Consider the following 17,885-nt stretch of genomic DNA (forward strand, 5'->3'; position numbering starts at 1 on the left):
ATATACAAATAATACCTACCTATTTGCACGTTTAAATAAAAATGTACTATCCTGCACTTTGGTATTATTTTACATCATTGAAATAGGTCAAGCAAAGAGGTAGTATAGCTCTTCTTTTTCTACATCCAGTCGCTACAGCACTACTTACACTTAAGTTAATAACTTTTATAATTTTCAGTAACTTTCAATATTATTATATTTTTAAAAATAATTTCAATTATGGTAGACAGAATTATATTTTCAAGAAATGGACAACAGTGACAGCAAGTCACTGCAAAATGAAATCGATGGAAAGTCTTGTTCAAAGAGGATGTATATTATGTCTGGTAGAGGTAGGATAATAGATAAAAAGCTGGTGCAAGAATCAATCTTGTTGTGTGTAGGTAACTACTCTGAAACCAACCTATTCTTTGCAACTAAATAATAATGTTTTTATCTTGATTCCTTGTTATTTGAACTTTTATCTTCTTAATATAAATAGAAGTCAATGTTATATCTATGAATTTATATATGTTGCGTCCCCTAATTGTTATTAAAAAAGAACATGATAAAAATAAATATTTTATTAAAAGTATATAATAAGTAAACATACAAAAAGTAAACAGACTTATCGTATCCAGCACTATAAAGGTTCATTGGGCATTCTTGTTATTAATGATTTATAAATTGGTACAGCATCCATTGTTAGCTTAACATACACATGTGTTGTGTGTTCGTACATTACACAGTTAATGGACGCGCTGCTGCTTGTGAGGGGTCAGATCCACGTGTACTTCTGTAGGAATTAACTACTATTAAAAAGTAGGTCCATACTGAAAACCAAAAGAAATTATTTATTAATAAAAATAGTACCCAAATATCCATGGGATGTATTGGTAGAGAATTTTCCCGAGTCCAATCAAAGCTCCTGCGATACATAGGTAATGCAACATTGATAGATTGTGTCTAGGTTTTATATCGGCAATTGTTTCTTGTATTATGAATGAGCGGATTACTAATATAAAGTATATCCACATCAACCATACTGGAAATTAAGCAAATAGATAATTTCTTAAGAAGACAAAGAAGAAGTATTTATTTTATGAATGAAGCTGGGGATATAGAAGCTGGACATGCAGAAGTATAAAAATATCAAGTATGTACTGTTAGTATTGACGGTTTAGGATTTATCTTTTGCAATATTGTTAATATTTTTATATCAGTCCATTTTTGTGTCAACTTATTGCAAAAATACGTCTAAAATAATAAGTTTAGGTGCGGCCTGAGGAACTTAATGAATATACTTTCCACAATAATTTATGCTCAAGATATACGCACTATGCGTATATCTTTTTATGCATGTATTTATAATACGCCTTACATGGTTAAGGCTACCACCGGTCAAGCAGAGTGAGTATTTCTGTTTCTGAAGTAGGTACGTACTTTGCCGTGAGTTACAGTTAGATTTCAGTAGAAGTACCAACTACTTCATGACGGTTTATTACGTACCTGCACGTGGCTTTTAGCCAGGAACATGTACATAGTGCAGGCAACTTAGTGTCTTAACAGCGACTCTAACAGCTAGGGACTTTGCGCATAGGTGTTTATTCACTTTAATTTATGACAGACATCTTTAGCCATTTTTTTTAAAAGACAACTCCCTCACTTTGAACTGCTCTTGTGTCGCGGGACTTTTACAAACATACAAACAACGGACACAAAGTACAACCAGACCCGAAATGTGGGAATCGAACCCACGACCTCCCGACGCAATGATAGCGGCGTGGCGGCCTAAACCACTGGGCCACGGAGGCAAACTGTCTTTAAATCATACTATCTTGGACATTCATCAATTTATTTTTGAAGTATCAGAGTGATTTTCCATAATTTAAAATTGACTATTCAGTATTAAAGAGTGTATTAAGAAGGAAGATTGATTTCAACTTACAAAGCACGTCTAATATTGAGAACAAAAACTCGTAGACAGGAAAGGATCCCCCTATGTATAGACACGAGGCCACAAACAACATGCCGTATACAAACGACAGCAGTATCGCTATCGCACACGACCACATGAATTTTGTCGCTACTTTCACTTGATGCTGCGCTGAAATTGGCTGAAAATAAAAATATTTTGTTAGTTATGCGCCATATACGCGTATGTCATTTTCTATTCTAAAAATTAAATAATACGTTTCTTACTATTTGAATGATAAGTATCGTGATTTCCTACAGTCGGTACTGTCAAATATTGAGAGATTGACACTTAAAATAAGCTCAAAAATTAGTTCCTGCGGCACCTGCTAGAGGCGCTGACTACATTTTCGTACAAAATTTGTCAATAGGTTTCTAATAGTCGGTAGAGGTGCAAAATTGCGCTACAGACTATCATCTAACTTCTTGCAAGTTATAGTTATAATCAAAGATAATATTTTGCTTTCTTTTACCTATCTATTTTATAGTGAAAGTAAATTCATCGGAGCAGTGATCTCGAATTATCGAAGATTTTAAAATATTTTCCGTAACAGTCTTGATTCTGGCAAGATGAGGGGGAGATAATATACAAATACGGTAATTTACCTTAAAAAGCCTGACCAGTAAATTAACGCTGAATGCAAAAAATATCAGGTCAGCGAGTAGCACAACCCACCCGACCCATCTGACGGAGAAGACGAATGCTGACTTATCAGCTGAATCTGATCTCAGAAGAGGCAACGGGGGTGAAGTCGTCTTGCCGTGAGTAGAGAGACACGATGGCCCCAAACCGGCGTTCGCTCCGAAACCAAAACTTAGCTGTAAAAAAATAATATGTTAATGTATACAGGCAAATGAATAAATCTGCGTCTATTCTATCAATAACGAGCATGTGCTGTCTATAAATAAGTGAATTAGGGTTTGGCTTATGGATAAGCTAACCGAGACCTATTCAGAAGTGGTGAAACCGGGGCTTAAAATATTTTTCTTCGGACCGGTTAGAACCAGTATTCATTTTTTTTGTAAAGCTGGGTCCAGAGTAGTGTAACGTGAAATCTACGTGTGGACGGCACTGCAAGCGTTACATGTAAAGTTCACAAGCCTTCCACACGTAGTTAATATTACCCAATTTTCTAACGTCAGCTCTAATCACCATTAATACTGTCATTATAATTTCACCGTTTTTGAAACCTTGTTCGCATTATTCTGGTTTCTAAAATGTATTCTCACCATATGATTGAGGTTGATATCTATTACGTCTTGTCGTTCGTCGTTGGTGGTTATGAAACATGACACCCGTATAACATAGGCGTGCCTTACTACCGCCCATGATACGGCTGGGCTTGTCACCTGGGGAAAGAATCAATATCCAATTGCATTATCTATTCTAATTTAATAAATGTAAGAGTTTGGATGTTATTAAATAAGGTCAAAACTACTGAATAGTGGTACTACCTGACTTAACACATAACATAATCTACTTTATTGGTACCAGAAAACAAACAAACATACATAAAAACGTTAAAATAAATGCTAATAAAGGTAAATTTACATCAAGCTTATAACAACTACTCGTGTCCATCACAGAAATATTTATTTAGTGTGGTTCCAATAGTATTGTCGTTGTTCGTACGTCGTGTGTTGTCGTGGTTCATACTTACAATGCCAAGTACAGCAATAATTGCAGCCGCGGCTCTTAGATCAGTGACACAACCGCAGCATCCCTTCACAGGTTTGAGCTTCTTAAACAACATGATTTAATGATTGTATATATTGTAATGTACAACAATATGTATAAAATAATATAATAAATTCAAAATATAATAAAGTCATAGACATAAAATGACGTTTGTTTGAAGCACAGATATAAGTCAAAGATGCAGAGACTAAAAAGAGTATTGCATCAATTGTCTTCTCTACAAAATAATTAAACAAATAAGTATATTAAACTGTGATTGAAATAGGAAATCCACAAAATCTTATGTAGATACTAAAAGATATACATAATATATAACATAATTGTTTTTGAAATGCTAGTTTATTATTAGCTACAACTTTACTATAAATAGCCAGCTAGGTGTAAACAAACACTAATTTTGTTAGGGAATCCACGGTAATGCTGGGCTTAGTTTAAGCGCCGAAAACCGGGGATTTCAGCATTATTGCTTCCCTGCCAGAGGGCCGAGGGTGCGAGGGGCGCGGGGCCTCTTAACAAGATTACATTGAAGATAAAACGGCTCAGATAATAGCACCCCTGTAAGCCCGGATCGAAGCCAGGCTCTAAAACAAAATTAAAATTTTGCGCAATGCTAAAATTATCTTGAATTTCACGAAATGAACGAAATTGAGCACATACTTCGATTTAACGTTTGGTGTACTTACCGTTCTTAATGTAATCCTTAATCTATCAATCTATTTAGGCAGTCTTTTACACTTTTATTTTTTTTATTGATAAAATCGATTGAAAGGCATGGCCGTGAGTTTTTAGCTAGCTGTGTAATTGTGTATAGTGGTAGATTCAGTTATTGTCATGACTATCATAAGTGTCAACATTTGATCTAAATGAATAAATGATTTGATGCTGATATTATAATTTATTTTAATTTAAACTTACTTTTTTGTATTTTTTAATCAGGTAGAGTAAAGTTAAAAGAAAATTAGTCCCTCAGGGTCAATTTCTTTTGCTTCCTCACTAAAATACGCTGAAAATAATTCTCATTATAAACATAAAATTTGTGACAAGGTTACCATTGTCCAGCGTTTAACCGAGGTAGGCAAATAACGGTAATGTGCCACACCACGGTCTAGTATTGATCGCAGCACTCTCTTGTTTCAAATTCAATTCGCAGAGTGGGAATAACAATAAAACTTGGACCGGGTATCTCACGGTATCACCTGCGCCCCGATACGTGTACTGAATATACGAACACTTCGTGACGGAATTTTAAACAATCCTTTTATGTATATCTTATGTATTCTCTTGCTTATGTACTCATGGACTGCGATATACCAACGTATAGGTACATGTATGTATAGTAAATTACACAATCTTTATACTTACTTAGCTACTACGTAGCATACAAAAGTAAAGTTCGAGCCTCGAGTGTATAAAATACGTTTGGCTCACCCAACATTTTCATGTCATGCTTCAATAAAGATTCAAATATACGGACTCATTGCATTTTTTTCCATACACTTGAAACATCGCGTTATTTAGGTCAATTTATCAAGGCAATTCAACGGGAAATATGTTTTTGCTTCATGATAATTCCCCATAAAAATTCATGCCACCAGTAACGATATTTCAAATACTTTTTAAGAGTTTACTGTGCGTGCTCGTAACTATAATCCCAAAATATGGTTCGTGTGCTCGCCGACGATTGTATTCGTATATCTACCTAGCATGTGTAGATCCCATACGATAAATAACAAGATTGCTTCCACGAAGGAACACCCGCGCGACGCTCCCGCCCTATGTGCCTTTTACCCAGAACTGTCAAAATATTTCAAACAACTTTAGTAAATATGAGAAGCCGACCGCGTCTATGACATTATCTACAGTTTTTTTACAACCGCAGTTCTTATCCTCGACGTAGATACGCGGCAAAGACACGCCTCGGGCTCAAGTCACGAATCGCAATATGGGCCTCGTGATAAATCTTCACGAATTCCAGTTTTATTTATTAAGTTGTATGGTGTTTTTACGATGTAACGCCGCGGGGGCGCTCATTACAGCACTGCCTCCGCGAAACATGATGAAAAAACTTTTCCCGGCAATATCTTCTTGCAACATTAATTACGAAACTCGGAAAGTTCCCTGTCGAACAACGTCGCTCATTTATATTTCTTTTTACACTTTCTGTCGGAGACGGCAACAATATAATATTTTTTACGATTTTTCTTTTCTAGAGTGAAAAGGAACGGGCCTAGTTCCCTCGTCGGGCTGATAAGAATATATCGAGCAATATAGGCAGTAAAAATACTAAAGACATCACGTAGCAAAACAGGTCTCGGAGTTTTATGTGCGCAATTCGGAGCGTTCACAAAAGAAATGCTAACGTTGATGTGAACGTGACGCAGCCGGAGCCGACCCCCGAGCCAAATGTCTCCGCTGAACCATGTGCCACATGTATTGTAGTTTTACTATCCTGGCTTATGTGTTTAAATTTGGCTTTTTTTATTTGGTAGTATTTACGTAGCGCTCACATACATATTGCTTTCTTAAGTACAAAGATTCAGCGATATTTTTACAAAACTGGCATCGAGGTTTATAATCTTAAGTAACTTATTTGCGTGGGTAGTTTTTTAAGTAGTAAGTGTAAATTATATCGAATACATTTTTCATCGGTGCAGTGGTTATTACCGGTCAATAAAACCTACTCAGTAATGCACGTAAACTGAACATCGAAGTTTCAATAAAATGTACAACAGAATGACCTGCCACGACGACGCAGTCGCCGCCCAAAACCGGTAATGAAACGACCCGAGAGATACCATAATCGAATATTTTCGAGGGTAATGGCTTTTATAAGAGTTAATTGAAGTTTTGACCGAGCAAGCAAGGGTTCCGTAGACCAATAACTGCGGAGGGCGTATCTCTGTGTAATTTATGTTACTATAACTCAGTCAGACAGGTTGTGTTCAATAGGTAATTTAGATGTTCTTGGCAACATTGTCGTAATGAGAACGGAACTCTGGCAGGGAGTTTATTAGTACGTTGAGTGATGCACTCCGGCTTGATGGAGGCGATGAGCGAACTTTTTACTTACTATAAGAGCTAGTTTAAAAATATCTTCTAACAGTTTTAGTTTCTATGTAAAGGAACTTCTAAACACATTATAGTTAAGGGAGGATTTACATTGCTTAACACAAAGCATGTACTAACTGGCACTGGAGAAAGAGCTCCTTAAGTATGTAAAAAAATATCCGTTGGAATCTTTGCTTGGTTTTTTATTTCGTAAATGATGTCACGCAAACCCCAAAGCAGCTTTCATTGCATACAACCTTATAAGGTATTAATGATATAAAAAGTGCACTAAAATGTTTTTTCTTAAAATATTACGTTAATATCCAAGTAAGTCCGTTTTATATCTACACCTCTGCGTTATTAACAGTTAAGTAAAACATCTAAAGGGCGTTCCTACTCCATACTTTTGATAACGTACACGTTAATGAGCACAATGAAAAGTAGACTTTATTGCTTACAGTAGAAGGTTGAATTTGAAAATTTTGTAATGTTTCTTATGATATTTTGGTCGTGTAATGCTAGAGCTTTGACTTAAACGAAAAAGCTCATAATATACACAAGATATGGCCTCGTGTCGCAGTTTGTTATGAAGTTTATAGTGAAGGCAACACGGTTCTAGTTACATGCTTATTGGAAGACGAAAAAAGGCGGTGATTTTGAACATTATGTGTAATAATTTAGAAGATCCAATCGCATTGGATTAAAATTAAAGATTATGAGAGAAAACCTTTATGCGGAGTAATTGGAGAGTTAGTATGGCTACATATATTATATTTTATGACGGTTTCGTATAGGTGGTGTTATGATAAACGCCAGGGATAATGTGGAACATGATGTAGGAATGTTATTAGAGATTTTTATTAAAACTAGAGTCGTAAAGCGCGTAGAGCAGATCATAGGGGAACCGCTCGACGTTAAACGCTCTCTTTGACATTATTTTAATTTGTGATGTGGTGAAAGAGTAAATGTCCCTTTGACTGCGCGTGTACCATTCAGGCAAATGGATGTTATAATCTGCCGTCATGCTCCTGACTGTAATTGTATTAAAATAAAAATAATTGCACTTCTTGTTATAGAAGCTAGTTGAAGATTACTCAACTAAATTAGAAAATTGTTAGGTCCGATCTGTTTCTTCCGATTTACTATCTTTAGATCTTTATATAAATATAATGCGATTAATATAATGAAATAAATATTTAGGTTCTCTTCTATCGCATGTAACTGAGCAATTTGCTAGCAATACAAAAACTAGATTTAAAAATGCTTGGAATATGAGAGAGTAGTCGCCTTTTAAATACTTATTTTGTTATCAACAAACATTACACTACAACTAGAAACATCGTGTAGATAATTATGTAATTAAATATTGTATCAACTAAAAGCTTTGACATTACCAGAGTAATGGCTTTAGTTTAAAGTTCTTCTATCCACTCACGTTACCAAAATGTCGGTTCTACGGCATTCGAGGCAAGCTGGCATTTTCGTTGGCATTTCAAACTGACTAGGTACTTAGAACGAGACTAGTACCTATAGAAGTTGGTATCTTTAGTATTTCTTAACATTTGATTCTAAATTGAAGGGATATCTTGCAATAGACTTCGGAATTTTTAATTGCTTACTTCTATTTACGAAAATAACAAATTGATGAATATTTAATTGATAACAGAATATTGGCATTATGTCATCGCTTTATGAAATTGATATTAAGTTTTAGTTAACAAGATAGTTAGCAAAATTTATATTGAAATCATGATTTCTAACCATTATTTAAAAACCGTTTTGTAAATTTAACGGTAGTTTATCTCAATTTCAATAGCGTTGAAACTCATATAAAAAAACGCTATTGAATAGATAAACTACCGCTAATTGTAGCTCAGAAACCGGGGGTTAGCATTTATAATAACCCTTATATCCCTTAAGTATAAAGTTTCACAAACTATATTCTCACATAAAGTAGGTACGCACGTATGTACTTAAATTTTTGGTCATTGTAGGAAGTGGAAGGTTTGAGCGGGGGTGTAGGTGTGCTCGTAAAATGTACGTTTTATGGAAATATAAGATCCTTGTCGGGCGACACGGCGCGCCTTGCCCTCGCCTCGAGAATGTAATCTCGTGTACCTGACTACATATCTCTACATAAATATGGATTTTATCTTAGGTACTGTACGACGTTAACGTTGTATAATACATACCTACGCTCATTGGAGGCTAAGCTTATTTGCGAATAAAATCTTGACATAGGTGCTAATGTAAGTATAGAGAATTCTGATGATTCAGGATTATAATAATTAATTCTTAATCCTTACTAATCTAAGACAGTTTGAACGAGTATCGTTTATAGTTGGTAAATAGCGGCCCTTAAATGTAAAAGATTTGTACACGATATCATCAGGATGTAGACTTGAAGGTAGTTTACGTTTATACAGGTATAATATGATTGAAACCGTTGTTGGCAGCAACTCATAAAACTTACCGATTCCAAACATTTGATTGATATTTTATGTTCACTTGTCATGTCAGAAACAATATCTATAGCTAATACATGCCAATATTTACGTGTGGAAGTCCAATGAAGTCAAATTTGAAATATGGATGCTCCCCACATAATTTATGGAATATATTTACCTACTTGGCTTTGTGACGATTTGAATAAATTTTAGCAACAACTGCATATAAATGGAACCTTTATCCGAGGCAATCAAAATTTGATAGCGATCGGATAGGCACGACTAGCAGTCGAAATACTCGAAATAGCGGGCATTACTTCCGAATTCTCGACAGCGGACGAGTCGAATCGATAGTCGATACCAATAAAACAGCGTCGATTCGCGAATACATAAAACGTCGGATTCGAGACTTGCGCTCTTTATATAAACCTAGAGAGAAGGGTTCCCACTTTTATAGCGAGGAATTTGCATATAAAGTAACCATTGAAGAAAAGCGATCTCCGTTTGCTCCGTGTATTTTTTTCGTATTCATTGTAGCGAAGGCCGCGGCTCACATTCCGTTTTATGGATCGTGATGCTTTCTTAGCGTTTAAATAAATAATGGTATCAACAGTTTTTTTTTATCCTGATTTATTTGAGAAAGCCTTTTATGCTTTGATGTTGAGATAGATAATTACATTTATTTGGAACGTAAACTAGAATTAAGATTATCTTCGCTATCTATAAGTCTAAACTCATATTTTATCTTTTCAGATTTATGGATTGGCAGTCGCAGTGATTATGGATTCATAAAATAGGTAAATACAACTTTTCTTATCCAAAATGAATACAACACATAATTATGCTTTGCCTGACTTCGATTAAGTAGTCAGTAGTAAACTGAAAAACTAACGTTGGTTAAACTTAAAGAACCTAAAAGAATGAATACACAAACCTGCCTACAAAATAATTACCTAATTATGTATGTTTTAAATATTATAATAACGTTGGTTAATAATTTATTAGGTTGTCCTGTTACACGACTAAGGGATTCATTTCCACAGGAAGATAATAAATCTAACAAAAATATGATAGCAAACAACCAATTTAATTTACAAAACATCCGATTAAGTATATATTTAACAATGTTGAAGTCACATAAAAACGCATGCGGCGTTTAAAAGTTATGATAAAAAACAAACTAAAGTAGTGAATTGACCGCGGGGCGTTACCGGGGATTCCTAATAAAAATGATATTTAATTGGAGCCGATAAGCGTCGTGGCGAGAGGCCTAATAAACTGCCTTTATTATTATTGTGTTAGGTCGGCCCTCGATAAACATTACGTATCTATACGACGCTCTGTTCACGGTAAATGCTTGTTGGGATTTGCCTGTCTTCACATAAGTAGGCCTCTATCTTATCGCGCCGACTTTAAATATATCTCGTGTTTTACCGCTCTAAGTAACTTGGCGTAGAGCGTGTGTTACGAAGCTTGAGAGAATAGTGACGCAATAAATTGAGTTTAGTAATAGAATACCGATCTATAATTTTCATTAGCAAAAAATCTATGTACCTATGTATTGGCTGCTTTTGTATCCAATACGAAGAGACTGTGATCTATAGTATGCGCAATACTAAAATAAAAAGTAATTACGTCATCTTTCTGAACTCTGGTGACCTAAGTCTATTATTCGAGTAGGTACTGGTATATTGTGCGCATATATTAAATCCATAACATTGATAAATCCATGATGTCAATGGAAGATTTATTTAATGAATATTCATGAAGTTTATTCAGGCGAAGATCGGTCCTAGTCCTCGCCCGGCCAGTGTCAACCGGTCTATAAATTGTGTTAAACGACTTTAATATCATCTCGCTACATGTTCGACGTTCAGATAATTTTTGCGTCACATTGTAAAGGCACACACACATTGTTGCTCATGCATTTCGTCAGCATTGAAATAAAAGACGTTGCCCAGCACAATGGCGTTTAAGTGATAGTTATGGCACTTTTTATAGGCAGTTAGATTTATTTTTACTGCACTGTTTGTTTTAATACGCATTTTGCGAGTGAAGAGGTCGCGACAACTGCTTTTTCATTCATTTAACGTTGCGTTTAGTTTGTAGACGATGGAAATTTAGTGTAAGCTATATATTTATTTTAGTGACATGAATGATCTATATTGTGTTTTGATGGGCTATTATAGTCGGAGTTGAGTCTAGCGTGGATAGTGTCTGTCTTACGAGTGGTGTGGGCGTGTAAGCCTCGGGCAGTAGTTGCGGCAACAAATCACTGTTTGTTTTTTCTACTGATTCATTCGAGTACCGATTGGTTGATGGCCTTTGTGAAATATGTTGTATGTTTTCGATATCAGGATACGACTTTGAATATTGTTTAACCATTATTTATAATGGTAACATTGAAGCCCGGAACTCTGATATGGTATAATACTGACTACATATTTACATGCCTATTTGTAAGCCAAAATGTATAAATAATATATTTTTGCGTACCAATAAGCCTACGATTTACGATTTAATCCGAACTTAATGTAAATATCGTCACAATTTTTTCAGTAAAACATATAATTTCAACAAGATAAAACTCTTTTCGCACAACTAAAATTATTGTTTAGATCGGATTTCTTTATATTCAAATCTTTAGATTAACAAACTCAAGTTGAATTGCCACGTCTTATAACTATAGAATTAGTGGTATTTAGGCTCGTTCTCATTAGGGCACTGTCAGTCGAGCCCCGGTGGTGCTAATAAGGAAATATAGAGTAATAAAACCGCCCGGTGGCGATCCGACTTAATCAAATTGCCCGAATGACCGATGGGAGTTGCTTCATGTTGCCGACATTATCATAATTACGTTTCTTTTTAAGGTGAAATTTATTAACTAGAAGTTTTATAGACTGCTCGATATTAACCTATAATAAGGTATATTACGTGAAAAGATGGATATTATTGAGGTCCTAAAAGTATGAAGAAGATCACCTAGTATGTATAAAATGCGCTAGGTTCAAAGCACTTTGAAAGTGGAAAGCTCTTAAAATTAATGTCTAATTTGAGGCAAACAATTGAATCACTGTGTAACAAACATGCTTAGCTTAAGATACATTAAAAATGTATTTTAATCGGTCTTATTTGTTGGTATAGTTTGTTGTATAGCGCTAAATTCAGAATAAGGATATTTGAATATGCTTAAAAATGTTATTATTTTGGTTCTCTATCTCGTTTGAGAATATGGAAAGCTGTATGGCACACGACATGCCGTCATAACCTTGCCCCGTTATCTAAAAACAAAGATCTCATCAAAAATTCAACATGTGACTCTCGGGATGTATCCAATAAATCAGTTTTACAGCATTCCCGTGTCATTTCAGTCGTCGAACGGCATAAAATGATAATTTTACTGCGCTCCCCTTCCGTCTCCAGGAGTTTACGACAATTGTGAAATGTATCGACAGTTCGGGTGTCACCTAGATCGTGGACCAACGCGCCGTACACCAAACTCCACTTTAAAATCCAACTTTTGCTAAGAAATAAAGCTTAATTTCGCTTGGACTAACGCAAATAGCTTAGACCATCAGAGGCATATGGTACCTGTCCCCTCTCGTACTGCTCTTCTCTAACTGATATTTTGAGCTCCGAGTCATCAATCTTTCAGGTGACTCTACTGTTTAAATATAATGCAGAAAGATCTTTATTACGGAACAGATATTTATAGAACAACATTCACTCATCGAGTGGGATTTTTATTTGTTTTGAGCCGACAATTTGAATTTGAAGAGCAGACATGACTGTGTATACTAAAAATAAGCTAACATTAGTCAATTGAAATAAAAATAAAGATGTATACCTGATAAAAACACATCTATAGAACAAAACTATTTGGGAACTCGGGTTTCTCGTTCTAAACTAAGAATATTTTAGAATTAAGTTTCTATAGTTGCCTTGTAGTGTCGCCTCTAATATATGCAGCGCAACCTTTTTCATTGTGTTGCCATCAGCGGGCAAGTAATTTACAACTATTGGTATTCATGTAACCATACAACCCTTTTCGGCGTAAACATTCATTATAAGAACACGCAATAAAACACGAACAATACTTAATTACCATTTATTTATTGGTCCAAATTAACAAAGGCGTAATGATTGAGAAACTTCAACAGAACAAATTATGTTTGTATATTTTATGTAAATTTCTTTTGTAGTCACCGTATTCGTGTAATTAGTTTCGTTACGTCTTTTGTGAACTATTTCGGCTCGAAAATTTGTTCAAAATGTTGTATATTATCGATGGTGATTATGCAAATTAGACTGACTAGGATTTGATTTGTGATGTACAAAACATCACATCGAATTCGAATGAAATCGAATGTTACCTAAGGCACCTTTTCATTTTTATTTATGATTGAAAATTATAGACTAAGATGAATAATAGGTAATAAATAATAATATTTCATTCCTTGAGAAATAAGAAAAATATTGAAAAAGAAATTACGAAGGTTGTTTTTTATAGATAATAAATAATATCAATTAAACATTGATCAACAGTAAGAAAAATTATAATTGTCCATTGTTATAATGACAATGAAATTAATCATTGAATGGAAAACGAATAACTGACCAGGAAAAAAATACTTACGATCATTTTTCTGAACAATTGTCTGCAAAGAAATGAGCTTTCCTACTAAAATATTCGTACTTACTCATAATAAAAATTCTAGAGTCGGTTAGTTTTGCTTACACGGTTAATCGGGTAAACGGACATATCTTGTCATTTTTTTGTCTTGTCACTTTTATCATTCATATGAATTTTGGCATCGTTGAGAACTCTAAAGTAATGAAAGAACCACTCGTGGCTGCTTGTAATAAATAATAGGTAACTGGGTAGAGTAGTAACTGTAAACCTATGTATTTTATTCAGGCTTTTATCTATAGATCAAAAATATATAGAAAGCTTTTGTTTTTTTATCTAAAAACTATTTAGTTTTTTTTGTTTAGTTTATTAAGCTCAACTAAGATCCCGCTAAGAACGTTATTTTTTATAGCTAAAAGAATTGGTACCACACGCTGTGTACTCCTAAAACTATGCAATTCGTAATTTTTGCCGGTCTATTTAGAATTTCGGAGTACAAACCTGAAACGATACAATTTGGCTTATGATCACGCAAATATTTGACTTCATGAGAGAAATAGAGTCGCGACTCTGTACCACGGTGGACATGCGGTAATAGCAAGAGCTCTTTAACAAAAACACGATACGCACCATCAATTTGCAAACCACACATCAACTTTGTAACCGAACAATACCTAAGTAGAAAATAATTAAGCAACGTTCCTTACATTGTACGAGAACACTAGGTTGCCTAAGCAAAGTCCCATGTTCTTACGGTTTTATCGCCTTGCAGTCACCTCAATGTTGACCCAGCAGATACGTAGGTGAAGTGCGACAATGCCGGGACTTTACTATCTCGTTTCACTTTTAACGCTATAAAGTACACTATAAAATGGTCGCAACGCTGCATCATCGAACGTTTAACTACTTACTGATGTTCGATTATTGCTTTTTTGTTTTTACGTTTGGTTTTTTTAGTTTTTGTTTTCTTCAATTTGGTTTTAATTAACTTTGGGGTGATATAGTTCGTTGATCTGTGAATAAATAATGTTCAGTTACTATACAGGGTGTCCCAAAACTCAACGATAATCCGAGACAGGATGAAAAGCCAAGTCATACCGGTTCTAGGAAAAATAAAAAAAAAATTCCATATCACTTAGTTCAGCAATAATAGACACTTTTCAAAAAAGTTGAAATTCCACACCCTTGGTCGCATTTTCAAGTCCTGTGATCACCAATGTCACAATTTCGCTGTGATTTTTTGAATTTCGTAATCTTCATTAAATATGCTATTACTCGTAAAACAAATAAATGCACAAAACATTGTAAATTTAATAAAAAAAGTTAAGTTTTAGTGAGTCATAATTCTCAAAAATATCGTTAGTTAACTTTGACGCTTCATATTGAAAAAAAGATGTACTACACTACCCTTGGCAAGTTATTCCAAAAGTTGGCGCATTTAATCAAGATTTCGAAATGGTATAACACTTGCCACTTTTCTTGCCATTAAAAATGTTATTTTTATTTGAACGAAGAGTATTCTCGCAAATGAATCGGACGCAGTGGTACAATTTTATGGCAAACTCGTTCTCCCGATCTAAATCCAGTAGATATTTTTTACTGGGAATGCATAAAAGAAAAAGTCTATTCAAAATCAATACAAAATCTATCAGAACTTCGCCAGAAAATTGACACAGCGTCAGAGGAAATAAATGCAAGGAATTTTGATTGACTGGTGCAAAGGTCTTTTGTAAGGCGTTGCAGAGTCTGTATTCGTGCCAGAGGAAAACAATTTGGAATTACTTTAGTTTAAGGAGAATAATTAAATAAGAGCGATGGTTCGTTCATTGTTTTTTTTTTAAATATTATTACCTATTATGTTTATTACATTAAATATTTGTTATGGACTGACTCAATTACGTCTTTACTAAAAATAATTGCTTTCCTCTGGTACGAATACAGGCTCTGCAACGGCGTACAAAAGATTTTTTCACCAGTCAAGCAAAATTCTCTGCATTAATTTCTTCTGACGCTGTGTCAATTTTCTGGCGAAGTTCTGATAGATTTTGTATTGATTTTGAATAGACTTTTTCTTTTATGCATTCCCAGTAAAAAATATCTACTAGATTTAGATCGGGGGAACGAGGATGCCATAAAATTAACCACTGCTTCCGATCCATCTGCGAGAATACTCTTCGTTCAAATAAAAATAATATTTTTAATGGCAAGAAAAGTGGCAAGTGTTATACCATTTTGAAATCTTGATTAATTGCGCCAACTTTTGGAATAACTTGCCAATGGTAGTGTAGTACATTTTTTTTTCAATATGAAGCGTCAAAGTTAACTAACTATATTTTTGAGAATTATGACTCACTAAAACTTAACTTTTTTTATTAAATTAACAATTTTTTAGGCATTAATTTGTTTTACGAGTAATAGCATATTTAATGAAGATCACGAAATTCAAAAAAACACAGTGAAATTGTAACATTGGTGATCACAGGACTTGAAAATGCGACCAAGGGTGTAGAATTTTAACTTTTTTGAAAAGTGTCTATTATTGCTGAACTAAGTGATATGGATTTTTTTTTTAATTTTTCCTAGAACCGGTATGACTTGGCCTTTCATCCTGTCTCGGATTATCGTTGAGTTTTGGGACACCCTGTATATTTTTTATGCCCAGTTGATAGAGTTTCGTTGTGTTGTTAAACAATGATAATTGATAAACATACATAATATCGTCTGAAATACATGAATAATATAGAGAAATTATGTATAGTCTATTTACTTGCATGCATACACATCTAAACAAAATTACGCCTTCCTCCCATAGGGGTAGACCGAATTCTAAACTCTCTGGTCTATTTACTTATCTCATGTTATTATGCTCTACAATACTTCAATGCCAGAAATAGCTCTCTACCCTCTACCCTCATAACACTTCTTACCCTCCAAATTTCAATTTAGCTCCAAACATAAACCAGCACCGACTTCGAACTCCAAGTGCAATTAAACCTTTCCAAAGATAGTTAACAAGAGTAGGTTCGTCCTAATGACAGGGATTAAGACGTAAAGATAGGGCTGATCCGCCATTACAGGGCCCCAGCATCATGCATCTATGGATGTTGCCGCTCATTAGGGAAATACGCCCCACGGCTCCGTTAATGATGCGACCCTAATGGAACCAGATATTGGCCCCAATGTAATAAGGAGATACGTGACTACGTTCTGTTGCAGATGCGGCTTGTGTTTTGTTTTGTTGTTGCTCGAAAAAGAAAAAAAAAATTGAGTAAGTATAGAATTGGAAGCCAACATTGAATATTTTATGCAGCGAAACATATTTTTCATTTATATGGAATTAATAGGAGTTCAGACAAGTTCCAAGATATCTAATATTACTTTGATACCTAACTATTAAACTAATAAATAGGTATGTTCTTGACATTTTTCTGTCTTATAATAGAACAATATTTAATAAGTATCTTGGCAAGAAGACATATTTTACCTAAATATGAATCACTGTAGACATTAATTACCTGTATTATCAAGAAATTAAATTATAAAATTATGTAATTTTCATTTTAATCTTGCAGATTTTATTACATGTAATAAATTGTCAAGTTTATTTCGAAGCAGACATTGTGTTTTGACTAAGCTATAATTATACAAATAAGATAAAAGTACGTTAACTTAGTAACCCATTTAGTGGCATTCAAAAATGTAAACAATAGTGTGGGAATTATAATCACTATGCGAGAAGCATTACGCTATTGTATGTGTGTCTGAGTGGAGGTCACGCACACAGAGAGATGCGGGTGTTCGTGAGCGAGTATGGATTAGCGCGGCCTGCCGCGCGGGCGAACGTCACAAAATGGCGGCCGTAAAAACAAGTGAAGAGTGAGTTACGGTCGGACGCGCGGGTCGGAGGGGCCGCGGGGAGACGAGCCGACCAATGGCGGAGCGCTGAGCGAGCACCGCGCAATTCGCCCGCCAACTCCGCTCTTTCTTTTATGGTCGACGTTGTTTTTCTCTGGCGCGCTTTTTCCTGATTTTTTTTGCGGGAAATTGTTTTGTTTGCTTTGTAAGAACGGCTACAATGTACATTAAAGTGTTTTCCCCGTGTTCCTCG

General features: G+C 34.8%; 2 protein-coding genes across 3 annotated transcripts in view; one reads left to right on the top strand and one right to left on the bottom strand.

Moving 5' to 3' along the window:
- Abd-B (Homeobox protein abdominal B) overlaps positions 1–17,885 on the top strand; it is an 88,455-nt gene that overhangs the window by 15,644 nt on the left and 54,926 nt on the right. For both annotated transcript variants that reach the window (XM_076119977.1, XM_076119979.1), the window contains exon 2: positions 9,901–9,944. The gene's annotated coding sequence lies outside the window, so the exon portion shown is untranslated. The remainder of the gene's footprint in view (positions 1–9,900; positions 9,945–17,885) is intronic.
- On the bottom strand, positions 837–3,707 carry LOC142976815 (uncharacterized). The gene is made up of 5 exons (XM_076120383.1): positions 3,615–3,707; positions 3,184–3,303; positions 2,550–2,772; positions 1,928–2,074; positions 837–1,024 (listed from the first exon to the last, which is right to left on the bottom strand). The coding sequence occupies exons 1-5, from the start codon at positions 3,705–3,707 to the stop codon at positions 837–839; spliced, it is 771 nt and encodes a 256-aa protein (XP_075976498.1).

Source organism: Anticarsia gemmatalis, chromosome 11 (assembly GCF_050436995.1).
Source record: "Anticarsia gemmatalis isolate Benzon Research Colony breed Stoneville strain chromosome 11, ilAntGemm2 primary, whole genome shotgun sequence".
Classification (NCBI taxonomy): domain Eukaryota; kingdom Metazoa; phylum Arthropoda; class Insecta; order Lepidoptera; family Erebidae; genus Anticarsia; species Anticarsia gemmatalis.

Coding starts and splice junctions, on each gene's coding strand:
- LOC142976815 (XM_076120383.1), bottom strand. CDS start 3,707: ATGTTGTTTAAGAAGCTCAAACCTGTGAAGGGATGCTGCGGTTGTGTC. Junction 2,075..2,549: donor GCTTTTTAAGGTAAATTACC/GTATTTGTATAT, acceptor CGCAGCATCAAG/TGAAAGTAGCGACAAAATTC. Junction 1,025..1,927: donor CTCAATATTAGACGTGCTTT/GTAAGTTGAAAT, acceptor CTTAATTTCCAG/TATGGTTGATGTGGATATAC.